This window comes from Colius striatus, chromosome 5 (genome assembly GCF_028858725.1).
Source record: "Colius striatus isolate bColStr4 chromosome 5, bColStr4.1.hap1, whole genome shotgun sequence".
NCBI classification, from domain to species: Eukaryota; Metazoa; Chordata; class Aves; order Coliiformes; family Coliidae; genus Colius; species Colius striatus.
Genome location: NC_084763.1, coordinates 26,850,969 through 26,872,210, shown reverse-complemented (window position 1 = coordinate 26,872,210; position 21,242 = coordinate 26,850,969). Strand labels below are relative to the sequence as shown.

General features: G+C 40.8%; 2 protein-coding genes across 3 annotated transcripts; one reads left to right on the top strand and one right to left on the bottom strand.

The window, feature by feature from the left end:
- Positions 1-3,052: 3,052 nt before the first annotated feature.
- Positions 3,053-8,545, bottom strand: POLR1F (RNA polymerase I subunit F). 2 transcript variants are annotated; one of them, XM_061996658.1, is made up of 5 exons: positions 8,042-8,545; positions 7,696-7,837; positions 5,810-6,079; positions 4,896-5,104; positions 3,053-3,521 (listed from the first exon to the last, which is right to left on the bottom strand). In XM_061996658.1, exons 1-5 carry the CDS (start codon positions 8,257-8,259, stop codon positions 3,101-3,103), a joined length of 1,260 nt encoding a protein of 419 aa, XP_061852642.1. In that variant the 5' UTR covers positions 8,260-8,545; the 3' UTR covers positions 3,053-3,100. The 2 variants fall into 2 exon arrangements, with proteins under 2 accessions (XP_061852642.1, XP_061852643.1); XM_061996659.1 differs by lacking the exon at positions 5,810-6,079 and having other exon boundaries at positions 8,042-8,534.
- LOC133625558 (uncharacterized) lies at positions 8,258-21,039 on the top strand. The gene is made up of 5 exons (XM_061997404.1): positions 8,258-8,618; positions 10,467-10,617; positions 12,124-12,298; positions 15,342-15,484; positions 20,447-21,039. The coding sequence occupies exons 1-5, from the start codon at positions 8,258-8,260 to the stop codon at positions 20,454-20,456; spliced, it is 840 nt and encodes a 279-aa protein (XP_061853388.1). The 3' UTR covers positions 20,457-21,039.
- Positions 21,040-21,242: the final 203 nt, after the last annotated feature.

Sequence of the window (21,242 nt, the reverse complement as noted above, 5' to 3'; positions counted from 1 at the left end):
AGCTTCCAATTCAAAAGCAAAGGCTTTGTTTCTAAGAGAAGCAAGGAAAAGACAAAGAGGCAAAAGTTAACACTGCAAATCATTGCAAGCTTCAGAGAGTACAATTGTTTTAATGAGAGATAAAAATATTTTCCTTTTAAGAGGCTTGCTCTTCTGCCAAAGGTATGCAATATGCTGAGAAACATGTTTGCTGAGTCAAAATATTTACAATACTATGAAGAAGCAGTCCCTGCTTTAAAAACTTATTATAGCCGGTGAAGTTGGATCTACATTTGTCATAATAAAGACTAAAGATTATCAACCACAAACAGAGTGAATATTGGCTTTGTTGACATCTTAATTTTAAAACAACGGGAAAAAAATCTCTAGGTTATCTGGTATTTACCTTGGTGTAATTATCAAAATAGTTACAGGACAGAGAATAATTTTACTTTCTAACCTTTTCTTTTCTAGGTGAGAGAGTGAGTTGTTCTAGAATGCACTCTGAAAAAAAAAGAACAGAGGGTTGTGCAAACAAACACGAATTCACCTGGCCTCACTGGAAGCTTTTACAAATGTTTTGTTCTCCATACTTCAAAAACCTCAGCTTAATTCAAAATTCGATAAAACTTTTCATTTGTAGTCCAGGAGAACACAGAAAGCTAAGCATTTGTAACAATCAAACTTCATAGAAACTTCTATGGAAAGTGCCAAGTTTGTCTTCTCTCCTTTGTTAATTTCAAGCATTGGAAAATTTTACTCTTTTTTTTAAGAGGAAAAAAAACAAAGAGAAGTGATTTAAAGTTATTAATAGAGTGACAACTCACATTTGAGAATCCAAGTTTTTTTGCCATATTTAGCTAATGCCGAAACAGTGTCTTCAGCAACATAAACAGTGCAGCTGTGAGGCTGTCAATACAGGCTCCAACTGTGAAAAACATTTTTTTTCTTTAAGCCTTTTCTTCACTTCTCCCCTTCCAAAGACACAAATAAGCAGAAATCAGTCAACTGCTTTGCACAATTGTCAGGCAAAGGAATCTACCATTTTCTACTACAGTTGCTATTTGCATATTAAATAAACAAGAACTTAATGTAACATGTTATAGTACTTGCAATATTGGAGCAAAACCTCCTTCAGCAATCATGAATTTCCAGCTCCTGAATTTATTTTTAATTACTTTCTTCTGTTGTAAACCAACCAAGACAATGTAAAAATGATACAAGAGGGTGCCAGCCACACTTGTGTGCCAAAATTCTCCGCCTTTGAATATAGCCCAAAACTGAGAAAGATTACATTAGACTTTCAAAAAGTTGCTTAATACCTTTGAAAAGCCAGTTTGCAGTTTATTAGATGTCAGCAGGAAATTCTTTTTCAGTAAGAGAATGGCATAGAAGCAGAAGTGGAAATGGAGCATTCAAAGTGCTGAAAGCATTTACACTATACTATCTATATTTTCTGTGTTACTTGACTCACTAGTTGCAACTTCAGTTCTTCTTCCCTGAACATATCCCTTCTCTTCACACTAATGAAAAGTTGGAACACAGCAAGCAAACTTTTGATGCTACGTGCTGGTTCTGACCTGAGGAGAGGTTGGTTAATGTCACAGTCACCAACAGGGAGTCTGCTGGAGTTTTTGCTTCCCTAAAAGGGAAAGTGAGCTATAATGATTAGTAAGGACTAACATAGTCATATGACTTTCAGAGTCTTTGGTTCATCTGCAATAGCTACTGCCTCCAACCTTCTCTTCCTGTAGGTATTAACAAAAATATATTTGCATGTGCCATCCTGTTCTCTGATATATCCTCTTATCTACCCATCTAACTTCTTCCTTCTACATTAACCCATTAAAAAAGGGGGGGGAATCTAACAGATAAATTTCTGGCAGTAAATTGCATCAAACCCTTCACCTTGTCCTGTGTATTTAAATTTTAAGCACATTAGGCAGGGACTGCAAGACTTAACACACCAGAATCCTGCCCTCGGTTGACATTGCAGTATGCCTTGAAAAATGTGTTACAAACGTTATCTGATTTATCATGTTTTGTCACAGTACAGGAAGAATGGACAGATGAGACAATTTATGTTCATCTCAGGACTATCCAGAAACTGGTTTCAAGTATGCTGAAAAGCAAGCAAAACAGGATATTCTGAAGTTTCTGCTGCCTATAAACAGCTACTTGAACTAACCTCATAGGTCTCCAAAAACCTAGTTCTTTACAGTATTATACTAACATTAAAATGCCTATGAGGTACTGCCATGCCATCAAGTCTGGAAGGCACTGTACATAAATCTAGTAGGGAGTTAATAGCATCAGCACACTCACTAGAGCAAAATGTTTTCTCACCTAAGAATGATCGATGAACAAGTTTCCATTTACATACTGTTCACTTACAAGGCTTCCAAAGTGCTGGTTATGCCTTCTGGTAACAGATAAGCCACGATCAAAGTAATCATTGCCTCCTAGCTCAGTTAAAGATGTAGCCTTAATCATGTCACATGACAGCTCTTTTCAGAACTCCTCACAATAGAAAAGAGCTACAACCAAAAGTATTGATATTTAAAATATTACCTCTTAAAGAATACCATGAAAGGTGTTTTGAAAGATCCAAGACACTCAAGTTTGCTTAACCTTTAAATCAGGATGCAGTTTCCTTCACAGGCATTCATGGCCTCCTTACTACAATTAAAAAAGAACCTCAAAAATCTCTTCTCAGCTCCTGGGAATTCAAGTCTATTTCCCAAAATCCCAAAGGTAATCCTCATCTGCTCTTATAAAATCATGACACAGAGCAGCAGAGACAGAATTAAAGTTGCAAAGATCGTAACTACCTACTGGTGAATGTGTGACACTGAGAAGCAGACACAGAGGTGGTGCATGCGTTGCTGTAATTACATTCCACTGTTGTTCTTATGGGCCTTATTTTCCAGTAAATAAAGCAAGCAGATACTACTTCTATCCCGTTTCTTCCATAATTTAAAACTTCCTTCACTTAAACCTGTTGGTGCACATACACACAAACATTGTCCCATCTAGCAGAGCAGACTGTTTAGTAAAGAAATATACACAGTCATTTTGAAAACAAGATTTTATTGGAAGCTTATCAAAACCATCCAAAATCTTAATTCAGGAAAGGCACTTCAGACTTTAGTCCCTTTTTTTTTTTAGTTTTGGGTTCCTCTGACAGCTGGGATAATTCATTTTCTTCAGCTTCATTGCAATGCTTTCTTTTCTTTTTCTTTGACTTTTTATGGTCACTTTGGTAACCACTGGAGTCACTGGTAGGCAATACATGTTCCTGTTGTTCTTGCTTATGCTTTTTCTTTTTCTTCTTCTTGTTTTTACCGTCACATAACCCATTCACAGTATCAGTGTTTTGCTCTTCTGTATCTTCTCTCTCATTGCTATCCGTCTGAGCTACAGGCTCCTCTGTGACAGTATCTCCTTCAGAGTCATTCAAGCCATTTTCCTGCTGGTCAAGCTTTTGAATTTCATCTCCATTTGTACCATCAGTGACAGTCTCAGATTGTTTGGGCTGCATGCTATAAAGAAATACACAAAATAAGCTGAAGTAGCAACATCTAACTGTACCTCACACAGTGAAATGTCAAAATTTGCTAAAAGACAGTATTTACATCAAGTAGATAAAACACAAACATTTGCTAAAACAACAAATGGAGTACATGATACTCCAGATTCAGAAAATCACACAGCCAGTGTAATACTTTCAGGGTAGTTTCCAGTACCTGAAAAGCTTCCTCTTACCACAGAATTGATATTCTCTTTCAAATCTTAGCCTAAATTTCTTCTCAAAATACTATACTGACTATTTTGACTTTTTCAAGTTTCTTTTAGCCATTAATTCAAAATTACATATAATTACAATTGTACAGTAAAGCTGGGGTTTTTTTTAAAGTTATTCACAAAAACATATAGCCAATGGCCTGTTTTAATCACACATGAGACACTACTGGTTTTACCAAGCAATTGTCTTCCTCAAGTCTATACAGTCAAAACAAAGGGGATACCAGAAAAGTAAAAAAAAAAGACCCCAACACCCATCAGTCACTTTGCAACTGAGAACACTGGAGACAATGTCTAGGAAGACAAATATGGAAAGAATGTAGTTAAAAACCATGGAAGAGGAGATGTCCTCAGAAGCACTGAGGACAAAATTAAGTTTCATTGTAAGTTCACTGAAACAACCCAGAGCATCCTTCCAGATTAAAAAAATCCAAACAAAAAATACTACAATTTTGTCAGTAGTACTCGTATTGTACATTTAATTAAAAACATAACCATGTCGGCAGAAAAAAAAATCTCAGCAAATGATAACTGAAAATAACTCAAACCAAAGCCTTTAAAGTTATCACTACTAAGATTTCTAGCAAGCTGCTCCAAAAATTTAGAGAGTCATAAGTGAAACAAGAATGGTGATATGTTTTCTCCTGCCATCTCTGATATCCTTATGCTTCAGCAAGTATTTAAGTCATCCCCAAATAACTATTTGTGGTTATGTCATATGCATGCACGCACATGTGTGTAAACACCTATATAACTACTGTGTTCAAGAAATGTTGTGTTTTCACTTGAACAGCCTATGCACACTCTTAAACATAGCAACTCTAGACAACTGGCAATGCTATTTTGAACGTATATGACTTACGCAACCAAAAGTTCATATGTCAGCACATTCACATTTTTAAAGCTAAAAAAATATATTTTCTTTTATTTTTCCAAAGAAAACTTCCATGTGAGTCCTTAATACTCGAAAGTTTAGTTTAAGATAACTAACACAGGAGACAAGGTTTTGTGTAAAAATAAGAAAGCTAAAAGATTAAGAAGTTAATTGAAATCATTTGGCTTATAGTAAATCCATTAAAACATTAAAAATGTTGTCCAGTAGGGTACAATACCTGCTTTTAGTGAGTCCTCCTCGAATGAAGAACACCCCAGCCGCATCAGAATCCAAGTGCAACACTTGAAATTTCAGTTCATCCCCTATTTTTAACCCCAGCTTTTGCCACTGAACAATCGACATTTGTTCAGGTTTAGGGATGGAAGCATTGAAGCAACCATGTATCAGGCAGCCAATATGACTAGGGGCCACTTTATTAATTGTACCCTACAAAAGAAAAAGAATGACACATGAAGCTACAAATGCAGATCACCTCCTTAAATGCACAACATATATTTAGTTTTCTCTACGGACGTTTTTTGACAAGAGTTTGTGCACAAGTTACAAAGTAGTTTACCTCTTTTTCACTAAAGTCAAAGCTATTCCTATATACTCATCATACCACTCCTCCCAACACAGAACTGAACCTGTATCTACAAGAGAAAGACATTCAAAATAACGGGATTTAGCCACAGTGATTACTTGCATAGAACAGATAACATTATAGCCATTAACTTAGCTTTAAAGCAATATTAAGTCCAATTTACTTGCTTAAAAGGGCCTTCATGCTGGCACAGTACTACTTATCTGCAACAGATACAGATGATACACAAAAAGCTTTTAAGTATGTCATGGTTTAGCGAGGAGCCACTTTTGCTTGGTAACAGGGTAAAGGGGCTGCAATGCAGACCTGGTATAGAGTTCTTGGACTTTCCCCCTGTTCTTGTGTTCAGATCCACCTCCAGCCTGGCTGGGCCAATCTGGCGCCTCTGCCAGCACTACTTAAGGACGGGAATTTGATGTGCTTGGCAGGAGGTGTAAGAGTGATATGAGATGGAGGTACTACATGGGCCTCACAGTCAGAGAAACAGGAAGGAAGGAGCACCAGACCAGAGACCCCTCTGCAACCTGTGGTGAGAATGCAGGTTGTACCTCTGCAACCCATGGAGGGCAATGGCAGGACTGAGAGCCACCAGCAGCTCCGGGTGAGCACACCTGGATGGGCAAGAGACTGTGTGAGGAGCGGGCTGTGGTGCAGGCCGTGCTGGAGAGCCTGCGGGCCGCAGAGCAGACCCACACAAGAGGCAGAGAGGAGCTGCAGCCTTTGAGATGAACACACGTCGGAGCAGCCTGTGCAGGGCTGCCGTGTGTGTGAGGGACCACGCGGAGGTGCAGGGAGGACCGGTGAGGAGTCCACCTGTCCTGAGGAGAAACAAATGGCAGAAGCCATCAGGAACAGACTGACTGAAACTCAATTTCCCTGCCCTCTGTTCACTGGGAGTGGAGAAAAAGACACTGGGATCAGGGCTCTGAGCCCAGGAGAGGGGAGGGGTGGGGAGAAGGGCTCTTAAAAAGCTGGTTGTGCTCTTCATTGTTGTACCATTCTGTGTTGTTTTGTGTTTGTTATGTTTTGGGGTTTAATGGTTATGCTTTAGTTGGTGTTGGATTATTTTCTGTTTTCTTCCCCAAGCCAAGTAGCCTGGTCTGTTTTGTCTGGGACCATAAGCGGTAATGAAGCCTTCCCTGCCCTTTAGGAATTTTCAAGTCTGTAGTCTTTTGTCTCTGGATGGGCCTAAACCAGGATAAAGTACTTCATTCCATGGGTTTCTGACATATTTGCATGTCAAAGGTTCATTTACTGCAAGGATGGATGAAAGCCATTGTGGGGTTTTCCATTTTCTTCCTAGCAGGATGAAATAATCTCTTGGCTACAGGTGTTTATAAAGACACAAGCCATGTTGCAGAAGGTATAGCACAATTGAATGAAAGCCAACTCTCCCAGAGCTACTGACACAAGGGCATTAACAAGCCTGAAGCTGTTCTGTGAGCTATTACACTGATTTTGTCTGGGATAGAGTTTATTTTCTTCCTAGTAGCTTGTAGCACAGCATGTTTTAGATTTGTGTTGGAAACAGTGCAGATAATATATGGATGTTTTGGTGATCCGTAAACAGTGCTTACATAGAGTCAAGGTCTTTTCTGCTCCTCATATATCCCCAACCAGCAAGTGGGCTGAGGTGCAGGAGATGCTGGAAAGGGACACAGCTGGGACAACTGACCCCAGCTGACCCAAGGGATGTCCCAGATCACGCTCAGCACACAAAGCTGGGGGGTGAAGGGAAGGGAGATGCTCAAAGTGATGGTATTTGTCTTGCCAAATGTTATGATGGAGCCTTGGGGTCCTGGAGATGGTTGAAGACCTGCCTGCACATGGGAAGTAGTGAATTAATTCCTTGGTTTGCTTTGTGTGTGTGTGCTCAGCCTTTGCTTTACATATCGAACTGTTATCTATCTCAACCCACCAGTCTTCTCTTGCTTTGACGATTCTCTCCCCCACCTCACTGGGGTGGGGAACTAAGCAAGCAGCTATGTGGGCCTTAGTTGCAAGTTGGGGTTAAACCATGACAGCTATACACTTAATGAAAGGCACATTTCAACTTGATGTACTGCTCAACTAGTCTCCTGAGAACATATGAAACATTCCTGCCACTATTAAATATGAACAAACACACTTGTCTGAGAACTATGTGCTCTTGAGAAAGTAGCATTAATATAAATTATAAGCAACATGATATTTAGTAGTATGTAATCCTCAAAATATTCTAACATTATGTAAATATTACATACAGAATTTAATAAATACAGGCACTGACAGTACAGATAAATAAAAATAAATTACTGTAAACTATTCACAGATAAATAAAATACTAATTTAAACTAAAATACAACTCCCTCTAAGTCCCAGATCTCTGCCGATGCTGGAGACAAGCTGAGATTTGGTTACCTAATAAAAAAACGCTCTCCAAATGTCTACATACCACCAGCTTTTTCCCTTTCTTGGGACTGAAGATGACGAAGTCCGCCTCGATGTTCAGGTGAATGAATCCTTGGTCGTCGTAAATGTCCCCGAGTTCTCCCACCACTTTGATGTTGTCGTAAGCCACTGGCACACCCTGAAGGCTGGAAGAAGGGGGGGGCACTGTTAGCCGCCGGGCCGGGGACAGCCGCCACTGGCGCGGAGCGGGGGCGCTCCCCGCGGCGGGCCCGGACGGCGGCACCGGCCCCCGGCACTGGCCCCCGGCGGGCTGTGGCCTCCCCCGGCCCGGGCCCGAGCCCCCTCTCCGGCCGCACCTCCCCCGGCCCGAACCCCCTCCCCGGCCGCACCTCTCCGAGTAGCGCAGGAGCTCGGCGTCGAGCTGGGCGCGGATGCCGGTGCGCTTGTGGCCCAGGTAGCGCGGCGGCAGCGCGACGTGCCGCCGATGCGGGGCCACCACCAGGCACGAGTAGCGGCGGCCCACCAGGCCGCGGGCCACGGCGAAGGAAGGGATGGCGGCGGCAGGCAGCGCGGGGGAAGGCGGCGGCGGCTCCCCGGCCACGGCCATGTTGCGGAACGCCACCCCCGGGACCGCGCGGGTAGGCGGCGGCACGGCGCACCGGGACGGCGTCACGCTTCATCCGGTGGCAGAGAGTGACGCAGTTCCGAGCGGCGGCGGCGGGTCTGCGTGGTGCGGGCGCCGCGCGGCCCGAGGGTGGCGAGGGCCTCCAAGGAGTCGCCCGGAGCAGCCACCTTTGTTGTCTGAGTGCCCGAGGAACCTGAGGCCTGTGTCAGTCTGGAATTGCGGCCGCACTGTGTGCCGTTCTGCCGCCTCTGTCGCGGTGCCTGGCAGATGGGGTAGTCACGGCTGGTGCCGAGAAGCAGGGTTATCTCCCGAGTCCGTCAGTACGCTCGCGAGCACACCATGTAATGCCCTGTGTGACTGCATCTCCGTAATTGGCATTAGTTGTTTTCTCTTTTCAACTAATTTTGCATCTAGTAACCTCCAGTTGCCCCATGAATTCAAATCACACCCTTGATAGTGCAGACAAAAGACGTTGTTATGGTATCATTGTAAATTTACATTGAACGTTTGGTGATTTTGATGACACCATGTCAAGTTCCTTCAAATTGTATTCTTTGTATATAGCAATTTTAAGAAACAGAATTTGTTTTCTGTTGCTAGATCTCTGGTCTAATGTGATAGAGTCATAGAATAATTTTGGTTGGAAAAGACCTTTATGATCATTGAGTCGACTAACGTAACACTGCCAAGCTCACCACTAAGCCATGTCCTTCAGCACTTCACTATGCATCTTAAATATGTCCAGGGATGATGACTCCACCACCTCCCTGGGAAGCCTGTTGCAGTGCTTTACAACCCTATAATTGTAAAAGTTATTCCTAATATCCAATCTAAACCTCCCCTGGAACAACTTGAGGCCATTTCCTCTTGACCTATTTGGAGAGACAGGTCAAGAGGAGAGAAGAAACCTACTCTCACCTCACTAACAACCCCCTTTCAGGTAGAGTGTGATCGTGTCTGCTCTCAGCCTCACCTTCTCCAGGCTAAATAACTCCATTTGTGCATTTTAGGGAAAAAAATCTTTAACACTTATATTGACCACATAAAAAAAAATAGGAGAAGACAGGTAAAACTTAAAGGAGTTATAAAAAGGAATGCAGATGCTCTGTACACTGTAATGACCTACAAAGTGACCCACAGTAATGGCAAAAAAAACCCATTAACAATTTAAAAACTTGTTGTCCTGTTGTAACCAATGCAACCTGTGACTGGTTAGTAAAGACTTTGTTGAGAAAAGTCAGTGAGACTTTATACAAGCACTGAGTTATGCAGTATTGCCCTAAGATTTAATTTGAACCTGATTTAACTGAACTGGTGCAAGACATTGAAAATCTATTCTTTCTTTGATTTAAATTTCATTTATGTCAGCTTAACTTATTTTAGGAAATGTACATTTTCAATCTGACTGAGTCCACATGGGAAGTTACAAAAATACATATTGGATATTAATGTTAGTAAAGGAAGGTGTTAACATTTCTGTATGGTGTGGAGGCCTCAGAAACACTGTTTTTCCAAAAAAATAAGCCTTACATCAGATAATAGAAGTTCTTTTATTCTCTATAAAAATGTTAAGTGATGCAAAAGTATTTGATGTATCACAAGAAGGTTTGCTTTGAGTGAATATGCTGTGAAGACAAGGCATTTTTAGTTTCTATAGGTAAAACACAAGGTACAATTTGCAATACTTTACTGCAAGTTGAGTTGGATTAATGTGAAAGAGCTGACATTTAAATGGCTTTCAGATGTCATACTGAACTTGCAAAATTGAAAGTGAAAGTAGTATAGAGCTGCTGCAATCGATATTCTCTTGTGGCTTTAATCCTCCAAGGTATTTAATGTCTGTTGAAATTAATTCTATGTAATATGCTGTCAGTTTTCTGGAAAAAAAGTATCTGTATTTTTTACTTCATCTATTCAGTTCATATTTAATCCTTGCAATGTGCTTTCAATCTCTGTTAAATACCTTGTACCATAACTGCATCCACTTCTATTCCTAAATTAAATATACATTTTATAACTCGTATTTATGAGTGGATTTAGTTTGCAGTGAGAACATGCAGTTCTCTAGGGGCTGCACTCAACTTTATCCAGGACAATAAAAACCTAACTCTGCTTCTAAAATAAAAACTTTGTACAAGATGGAAAGGTAGCATGAACAAAATTGTGGACTACTGTCTTTCTCTGTGTAGGTAGGTTGAACAAGATGATGCTAGAAGGACTCCCTCCTCTGCTGCTACAGCAATCCAGGATTACTCCCACAGACTTCTGTCCCCAGAAAACTTACTCATGCATGCCATGCTGTGCTCCGGAGCTTGCAGCACATGCCGTTTCTGGCAGCCTGTAGAAAGTGTCACTCTGTCAGGCTGCAAAAATATTTTTGCTATATATCAGGCACTCTAAACTGAAATCCTTCAGTAAAATAATGTCTTAAAGCCTGCAGATACTGTATGGGACCTACAGTGGGCTGGGCTAAGCCATACTATATGAATAAAGTCAGTAGTCTTTAAAAAAGAGTTATGTTTTAGCATCCACTTTACCACTTGGCCAAGAATTGCTTCCCAAGGTAGATGCTGCTGTGGCTTTCTGTAGATTTTTTTAGTTGGGCTCAGGTCTACACTTTCTAGTTAAAACTCTATTTATCCCTGCTACTATGCTTTGGCTTTAATTGCGAAGTATTCTCGGGACTTCCAGATTTCCTTTCAGGCTAAAGTAATCTGGAGAATGAACTTTGAATCCTAATGATCATTAAGTCTATGGGCCTCCTTGAAAGTCTTTCAGTGGTCCCAGCACCTGCTGTTTTTCTCTACAAGTCCAGACCTGGCAGATCCCCTTGTTTGCTGATGCAATGTAGCCTATCTGGACCAAAAGCAGTGTTGTCCTGCAGTCTCCTAGAGAATTCAGACTCATCGTATGACTTGTGCTTCTATTACCCAATTCTAAAGGGTGTCCTGACAAAATCGATCCAACTGCCACCTCCTCAAGTTATAATTCAGTTCTTAAAACCACCTGAACTGTAACACTTAAATCCTGATATCCCCACGTTCAATTCTTGTCTTCTTTTTCTTTACTAGTTGTGTATCTTCATTTCCCTTCTTGATCTTAGCTTTCAGTTTAAAAAGTCTGTCTCAGCTGACCTTCTGTCATCTATACAGTGAGACTGTGTCTGAAAGTCAACTCAAATCAATGACTGAAACAGCACAGTGTTTGTACGTTTAAATGCCAAGTCTCACAGTGGCTGGTAAAACTGTGCTGAGCCTGTTTTTCTCTATCAATCGGTTTGCCAGTGATGATTGGGACCAAAAAAAGTTGCTTTTTCAGTCACTGCTATCCGTTTTGTTACTGGTTTATCTGTGTTTGTCTTGTTTTCTCTTTATGAGGAGAAGGCTAGACTCTCCTAAGGAAATTGATTAACAGCCACATATACAGCACTCTCAGTTGGTCTTTTATTCCCATACGGTCATTGCCATCTTCAATCAGGTTTCTGAATTGACCTCATATGTTCCCTTGTCCAAGAGCCCATTCATGTTCTTTAGTGGCAGCTGCAGCTCATTCATTCAGAGGGCAGTCTTAACTGTGATGGAATATACTGCATTGTGGGAATAAAGAACTGATAGTTAGCAAAAATGTAAACTGACCTTCAGATTAGAAGAATGAATTTGAACAAATTAGGCAACATTACGGAATGCCGTGTTGCAAGCATGAGAAGCTGTACGTTGGAACACCATCTGCTGAGCATGTGAGCATATGAGCAAGAAACAGACAAAATCTGAAGATCAGCAGAATATAAAAGTGGAACTGAGATAATGTAATACTTTGTAATAAATTGGGAGCTTGCATAAAACGTAGTGGCAATGCTTCCCCTTCAGCAAACCTGAGTGAGTTTATTATTCAGCATGTTGCCCTGATCCCAGCTGGTGCAAGACTGGCAAATGATGCCTCATGTGAGGAGCTGAAGAACACAGCAGTGTGTTCGTGTGCCGAGAAGAAACGTGACTTCCAAACTACAGTATTCATACATCTGGTGAGTACCAGACAGCAGTGCCCAGCTAAGGGAAGCTGCAGGCATACAGAAAAACAGAATGGGTTTTATTTTCTCCTTCTCATTTACAATGGGTATATTGGAGGGAATCTCTAACAGATATCATGGTCCCATGGGATTGGCAAGCACTTATTAAAACAGTGTTAACACCAGCACAGTATTCCATTTGGAGGACTGAATACGTAGATCTTTGTACTCAGCAAGCCATGGGAAATTTAACTGATGGCACACTGATAGATTATGAGATGATATTCAACGAAGGGCAGTGTGTGGACCCTCGTGTTCAAGACCAGCAAGATCAACTCTTGTGTACCCAAGCTTCCCAAGCTGTGGTAATAGCTTGGAAAAAGGTATCTGATGAGGAACACGGAATGAGTTCCTTTGTGACCATTCAACAAGGGTCTCAGGAGTCATGTTGGCAATTTAGAGACAGTTTGCAGGCAGACAAAGCCCTAATATTACAATTGGCATATGATAGTGCTAATGCTGATTTTCAAGTGGTGCTTCCCATCTGGGGAAAAACCCAGGAGCTTGATGAATATTTGAAAGCTTGCCAAAATGTAGGTACTGAGGGCCACAAGGCACAGCTCCATTCCCTAGTCTTATCAGTAGTACAAGGAGGAAATGGGAACTTGCTTCTCATGCGGGAAGCCTGGACATTTTAAAAAGAATTGCAAACAAGGGAAGGAGCACAGCCCATTCATTGCCTTCTAAATCTTGTCCCAGGTATGGGAAAGGGTTTCACTGAGCTTCAGTGTCAGCAAAAATTTGATAAGAATGGTATTCCTCTTTTGGGAAATGGGAGGAGGGGCATGAGACCTGGCGCCTCAAAAAATGCCTAGGCCCTTCAGAACAATCCCCAAGTACTCCACAACCAGGACGAAGGGTTCACAAACTCTGTAGCAACAACGATCAGTGCAGGTTCACAAACTCTGTAGCAACAATGATAAGTGCAGGGTTGGACCTTGTCATTACCATGGAATTGATTCTCAGAGCTTCGTATCGAGCTTCAACCAGAGTGTATGGGCCATTCCCCTCAGGAGTGTTAGGTTTAGATTTGAGTCACTCCAATATGTCCATGAAAGGACTGAGAGTAATTCCTTGGGTGATTGATGTGGACTATCAGGGGGAGACAAAAGTGATGCTGTGGACATCAGGGTTTCACGTACTTTTCCCAGGAACAAAAATAGCTCAGCTTGTGATATTGCTGTATTGGGTCTGACTGAGAGGCAGCACTGGATTCGGTAGCACGGGAGTTAAAGACATTTTAGGGGCCGCTGTGATTCAGACAAATAAACCCATTGTAACAATAAAATTTGCGGGCAGAACTTTTGATGGTCTTATAGACACAGGGGCATATGTTTCTGTTATCACATGATGCAACTGGCTATTAGATTGAGAACAGCAGACTGTCCTACTGTTGGTTACCAGCATAGGTGGCACATCTGCCCCACAACAAAGTAAGAGTCTTGCCTCGTGAGGGTCTGGATGGACAGAAAGGATGAGTATAGTCATCTGTAATGGATTGTTTCTTGAATTTATGTGGAAGAGATTTGTTGGAAAAATGGAATGTGACCATTCAGACCCAGCCTCTTGGCAAGGGGCCATGATCATGGTTTCCTGCCTGTAAGTGACTTGGAAAGTACAAAAGCCAGTGTGAGTTGATCAGTGGCCCCCTAAAAGGGTAGAAAATACAGCATGCCTAGAACTTAGCTCAAGAACAGCTAGAAGCAGGACACAATGAACCCTCTACTAGCCTATGGAACACACCCATTTTTGTAATACCAAAAAAAATGGGAAGTGGCGACTTTTGCAAGACACTACCAGAAAACAAGATGTTACAAAATATACTGATTTTACTACTTAGAATAGTACAGAAGGCTAGCCATACCCCCCTTCCCCCTTTTTTAGATGACTCCGGCAAAACTGGCAGAGCATGGAGAGGTAGGCGTTGCATGGAGACAAAATGGAAGGTGGCAGCCTTGTGCATGTTACCAAGAGGGTTCTACACAGAGAACTGTTACGAGCAGCCATCCTAGCCCTGCAAATGTTTCCAAAGGAAATAAATGTGGTCCCTGACTCAGCATATGTAGTTATGGTCATATGTCATTCAAGATGGCGTTAGTAAAAGAAATGGATGATAGGAAACTGTTGCCTATGTTTTTAACATGACAAACATTGATTGACAAGCGCCGGCACCCCATATATGTCACTCATATTCAATCACACACTGATTTACCCAAAAGGGAAATGCACAGGCAGATGCAATTGTAGCAGCCATGCTTGCCTTCCAAACATCTCAGGCTTCTCATGATTTTTTTCACCAAAATGCATGGGGCCTGCAAGAGACATTTTCCCTTACTAAATCACAGAGTTTGGACATTGCCTGAACTTGCCCAGACTGCTAGCAGACTGGGAGTACTCCCCCCTACCTCCACAGTGCAGTGAATCCAAAAGGCCTGGAAGCCAATGAAATTTGTCAGACATCATTTGGTTGCCTACAGTGGGTTCATGTAACAAGTGATACATTTTCTGGATGATACATACCACTGCAGCCTCTGAGGGAAAGATTGTACACATACGAAGTCACTGGCTGAGCTGTTTTGCAAATGTGAGGGTGCCGAAAGAAATTAAAACTGAAAACAGCCCTGGCTACATCGCTTGAAATATACAACTATTTTAATAGCAATGGGAAATTCCACATAATACAGATATTCCATATAAGCCCACAGGACAGGCAGTATTCAAACATGCACGTGCTACATCGAAAGCCTGATTTTAAAACGAAGAAGGGGAAATTCTCTGGACATGCCACATAATCAGCTAGCAGTGGCTTTATATACTCTTAATTTTTTAAACAGAAATTGTTTTATCCTGATGGCAGCTAAATGCCATTTTAGCATTACAATGAACTTTATAACCTAAACCGTTTTGTATAAGGATTCCAAAGGAGACCTAGCCTGGAAAGGGCCAGTAGATCTACTGGTGTGAGGACAGGGGTATGTTTGTTTTTTATCACCCACAGGTCCTCGGTGGATACCAGCAAGAAAAGCTAAGCCATATCAACTGGAAGGATCAACTCTTCAACCCAATACCCCAGATCTCGCCACTGACGATGTGGAAATCAATGCACTTCCTAAGAACTTGGAGACTGCAGCTGTCACTTGGGTAAGCCTGAAACAACTGCAACAGAAGGCAGAGAATATGATTGCATGGGTAGGAGCGATGTCAATGCCAGAAAATACCTTTCTTGCTTATCTGGCCCTTGTTTCAACCAACTCAGTAATAAGTTTGTTACTTTTGTTTTTGCCAAGAGCAGCTGGTCATGTATATTGAGCACATATCATCAACCCTCTGTTTTTTCCCCAGCATATTGGTGGGATCCTGATGTACTGATAGCCAGTTATTACACAGAGTGGACTGGAGGAGCCTGTCTTCCTCCTGGGGACACAGAGAATCAGTCGTATTATTTGAACGTTACAGCACCTGTATCTTAGAAAAGTTAAGAGTCACAGGAACATAACAGTCGTACAAACGGTGGGGACCTTAGAACATGGAAATACAACGAACGGCTCACTGAAGAATTTCCCCATCTGCCCTAGTAGAGAGTTTGGTGAAGATGCAATTGGGCCCCAGTGGGCCCCTTGTATAGGACATATTTTAAATGTTAGTATGCATGATGTTACAATTGAGAATTGGGGTCCCTGAGGATATTTTAGTAGCAGTGGCAGTCACGTTGACATAAATAAGGTGTCACATAACAAGATTCAATGGATGGCAGGAGGACCGTAAGGACCCTTATTGCGAGCCAGTTGGGACAACCACTGTGGCCCTTGGCATGAGATACTGTGAAGATTTGGATTACCTTTATTAAACAGTCTCACTGGCATGAGAATTGTTTGCAGAACCACACAATTTACAGCCTTCTCAATGATAGCACCATCTATCGTGAGGTCACGATCTGCACAACTCATCCGTACATTTTGTTGGCTGGAACTCAGGCACAAATAAGCAATAGTAGTGGTGGTTACCAGATTACCAACACAGACTGAAGTGCTGAGGCCTGAGCAATGGGCCCTGAACCAAAGTTGACCTCTAGATGAACCTCTCAACCAAACATTATATGAAGCAGTAGCCAATCGTTAGTGAAATATGAATGATTATTAGCGAAAGATGTAGATTACACAAGATAAAATGATTGACAAGGATAAAGTTTCTGTTATTAATTATGTAGCTAAAAATATCTATGAAAATGTATTTATTGCTTTGATATATCTATTTCTGTGTGTATGGAGGCTGGTGTTCAAGGCTGAGAAACCAGATATTCAGTCTTGGTTGGAAGCATATGAAGAAGAACCAAGTAGGTAAGGAAATTCCCTTGGTTCCTTCGGGGGCCTTGGCCAAGTTTCAGATGGTATCTCAACAGAGAATAAAACCAGATGTTCTATTGATGAAGTTATATGAGATTCTTTATTCAACAATATAAAAAACTGGACCCTCTTGCAGTGACTTTGGGAGACCTCACCTATAGGTGGACACACTGTTTAGGACCTCCCAATTTCCAGGACAGGTTCTCCAAATCCTTGCTGCAACCAGGGCTCCCCAGTGATTGCAAATGTGGATGATGGTAAAGTATTAGGGCAATTGATCATGTATCTTTCTTAATCACTGTCACTATTCTCATGTAGAAATTATTAGGTGCTTATGCTCTTTGCTGCTTAGAAATAAGAGTGTTGTAAGCTTATTGTTGTAATTAAATACATTATCTTATTTTCTGTTATGTTTTAAAATAGACAGTAAAGTAAAATTAAGTAAAGTAAAATTCCATTTGTGTCAATGTCCTTCCCGCTGCCCTCTGTCATTTAGCAAAACACAGACTCTCACTATTTTAGTTATCTATCTAAGGCCAATGTGTGTAACTGTATTCTTACAGTACTATTTCTGTTAAGACATAGATCTGAATTATGACTACCAGTCAGTCTTACTCGCCTGTGGGAGGGTGACTCTGGACTGTCTCAATTAAACAGGCTATTGAGACAAGTTAGGGAAAAATGACAAAAATTATTTATTGGGTGGCTGATAGCCTTTGTTATCTCAGCCATTATAATTGTGGCTTATACAATTAGAAGCATTGGAGGCTGCTTTGACCTGGATTGGGGATAAGCAGAACGTATTGTTTATGTATTTGTCACTGCATTGTGACTGGGAACACAGGAGTAATCTCTGTGTTACACCACTAAAATATAACAACACAAAAAATGGCACAACATGGGAACTGGTTTAAATGCACCTGCAAGGAGCCTTTTCCAGCAATCTGCAACAAGAAGTTACAGAACTACATGATCTGTTACAGCAGGAATTGATTGAGATGCAGAAGTTAACGCACAACAACATCATGAAAGAGTGAGGCAAAAGTTTATTCTGGCTCAACTCTTAAGCACTGACTTGCATGTCTGAACCTACAGATGTGGGTTTTGGCAGGCCTGGGATATTTGATTTGTTTTACGGAGCTTGCCTTCCTGCAATGCATATGGAGCATCCTGTCCACAGTGCAGAAGACCGAAGAGCAACAGATTGTGATGATTGCCATGGAAATGAAGCTACAAAACAAAAAAGAGGGAAATGTGGGAATAAAGAACTGGTGGTTAGCAAAAATGTAAACTGACCTTCAGATTAGAGGAATGATTGTGGACAAATGAGGCAACATTACAGAATACCTTGTTGTGAGCATGAGAAGCAGCAGATTGGAACACCATCTGCTGAGCATGTGAGCATGTGAACAAGAAACAGACAAAATCTAAAGGTCGGCAGAATGTAAAAGTGGAACTAAGATAATGTAATACTTTGTAATAAATTGAGAGCTTGCATACAGCATAGTAGCATTTGCTCATGGCAGTGCTTCCCCTTCAGCAAACTTGAGTGAGTTTGCTATTCAACACATCATCCCAATCCTGGCTGCTCCGAGACTCGCACTGCATCTCATGTGGAGTGGAAGAATGCCTATGGCACTGTGCTGGAGCAAAAGATGAGCACACTCAAAGGCCTGTGTGCATTTTGAATTTGAATCCATCACAAAATTCCTCATCAGGTTCCTCATCACACAATTCATGCTCTAAAAAAAAAAGAAGGAAAGTCTCACAGGTACAAAGAAAGGGTGGATATAGTAGAAAACTCATACTCAGGTTTGTTTGGGCTTTTTTTCAGAACATTTTAGTTGGCTTCACATTTTTCATTGTGTCATGAAAACATACAGTATTTTTAAAGACAGTTGTTGCTGTGCTACTTAGGATGAAGAATCAGTACACAAACTCTCCGTTTTGTTTGAAGTTGTGAAAGGTTTGCTTCAGTCTCTTTGACCCTCATTCCAAATAGACACTAATCCTATCATGTTTGGTTACTGAGAATCAAGCATCTAAATGTCATTGAGAGTCTCAACTTGTGGCCCTAAATAAGGAATTCCGTTGGGCTAGTTTTCTGGAAGTTTTTTTTGAGAGCACCTTCATTCAATTATGTATAAAATTGATCAGTGTTAAGGGATGAGCTAAAGTTAAAATAATTACAGTAATCAAAACTCATTTCACTAGAAATGTGAAAGGAATTAAGTTATTGCTCTCAGGCAAAAATGTAATTTGACCAAAAGCGGAATGATAAGATCAACAATACTGTTTTTTTCTCTAACAAGTACATTGACCAAAAAAGGCAGATACTCCTGTCAGTGTATCGGGCATCTCTGTATCACTGGGTTTGTACATTAAATGTATCAAATGCTGAGAATCCACCAGATGGCATGCTAAAGCCTTCCTACGGAAAAGCATCCTCATCTAAGGGAACCACAGCAACTGCATGGCAGACTAGAAATTTAATCCCTATTACTGTGCTTTGTTTTGTCAGCTATCACTAGGTCAGTCTTTAATAACTAGGAAATTATTTAGAGAAAGGGAAAAGGAAATGGGAAAGGGAAATAAGGGAAAGAAATGGGATAAAGAGGCAATAATGTTATTTTTTTCAGCTAATGATTTGTAATGACATATATGATGTCTGGGGATAGACATCTCCTAACTGTTGGGGACTGGTTAGGTTTGCCTTTGGGCCTCGATTCTCCAAGTAAGTTGTTGCCTGCCAGGAAACGGCAAAAACAGGATTTAAGGATCTACAGAGAGTTTCTTCCATAAAAGTCAGCTGCTATTAATTTTAAGAGTATAAAATGTCTTTTTGCCACCACAGAATCACACAAAGTCACAAAATGGAAGGGGTTGGAAGGGACCTCTAGAAATCATCCAGTCCAACCTCCTGCTAAAGCAGGTTTGCCTCGATCAGGTTGCACAGGAACATGTCCAGGTGGGTTTGGAAACCTCCAGAGAAGGAGAGTCTATGACCTCTCTGGGCAGGTTGTTCCAGTGCTCCATCACCCTTACAGTAAAGAAATTTTTCTACGTGTTCAAGTGGAGCTTCCTTGTGTTCCAGATTGTATCTGTTGCCCTTTGTCCTGTCAGTGGCTGCTGCAGAAAAAAGACTCACCCCATCCTCTTGACACTTGCCCTTTAGTTATTTAAAAGTGTTGATGAGATCCACCCTCAGTCTTCTCCAGGCTAAACAGCCCCAGACCTCACAGCGTTTCCTCATAAGAGAAATGTTCCAGTCCTCTCGTCATCTTGGTGGCCCTGCACTGGACTCTTCAGAAGTTCTCTATCTCTCCTGATTTATGACTCCTTCTTCAAAATACTACAGAAGACAAAATAATCTGGTTCTACTAGTTCTGTATCTTTTTAATGTTCATATACTGTTAAATCGTATAAAGCATTATGAAGACACATTTATAATGAAATGAAAAACATTTAGACCTAAATTCTTGCTCAGAAAAAACTCTAGAAATTACATAGTTTTGGTGAGACACCGGAATTTTTAGTTATTTCATTATATCTGCTTTCAAACTGAAGCCTCAGTCCCACAATCTGATTTTTGCAAGTGAGTTTCAGGAGGGTTGACTCTTGAGAAATATTGAAAAGGAGAATGAAGAATTCAGTTATGAGGATATTTTATTTTCTTTTCATCTACAGAATACAAGTAGATTTAGTATAGTCTGTATTTATGGTAACAAATGATTCTGTTTTCTTTTGTCTGTATTTTCAGATGCAGTTAAAAATACATGCTTTTCTACTGAAAGTCCAGAAAAAACTGAAGCTTTTGCCCCAAATGTAATGGAGATGAAAACCAATTCATTTCTGAGGTTTTGTTTTGGATCAACCATGGACTTGCTTGGATATCACAAAAAAAGTTGTTCTCGTTGTATTTCCAGCCTACAAGAATGAAAAAAAATACCTCAAATCTAATGGGAATTCTGTTCTCATATTGTGAAGCAAAGAGGCTGAGTAAACATCATAACACTTGATTGTTTACTCTGAGCAAAATGTCAAAAAAATACTGGTATTCCTTTTCCAAGGAAATCTTTTGTTAAACAAATGATAAACTTTTAATTATTTTAATTCATTAGATCTGCTTAAATTATGAAGAAATTCTTCCTCAATCTCTGCTTGAGGGTGAGCATTAAAAAAAGTCATCAATGTAAAACAATTGCCTCTCTAATGTCACTGATTTTCTTAGAAGAACTGAGCCTTTGATTATCAATAGCAGCATTTTCTTCCTTCAGGCAAGGGTAGTAGTCATTATTTTCAGTGTATACTGAAGAGCTGGATGTACTGATGCCATTTGAGTATTGCAGTTCTAGGTGCTGAAGCAAATGCACATGCATACATGTGCCTATAGCAACTCTTATCTTGAAAAGTATTTGAGTGTCGCTCATCTCTGAGTCATTTATTGCTAGGTATCAGTTGATGCCTGAGTGATATCTCTGAATTAGAGGGTGCTAGAACAGATATGGCATAATTTTTAGGCAATTGCTAGGTTATCCTAAATGAAAATTTTCTCT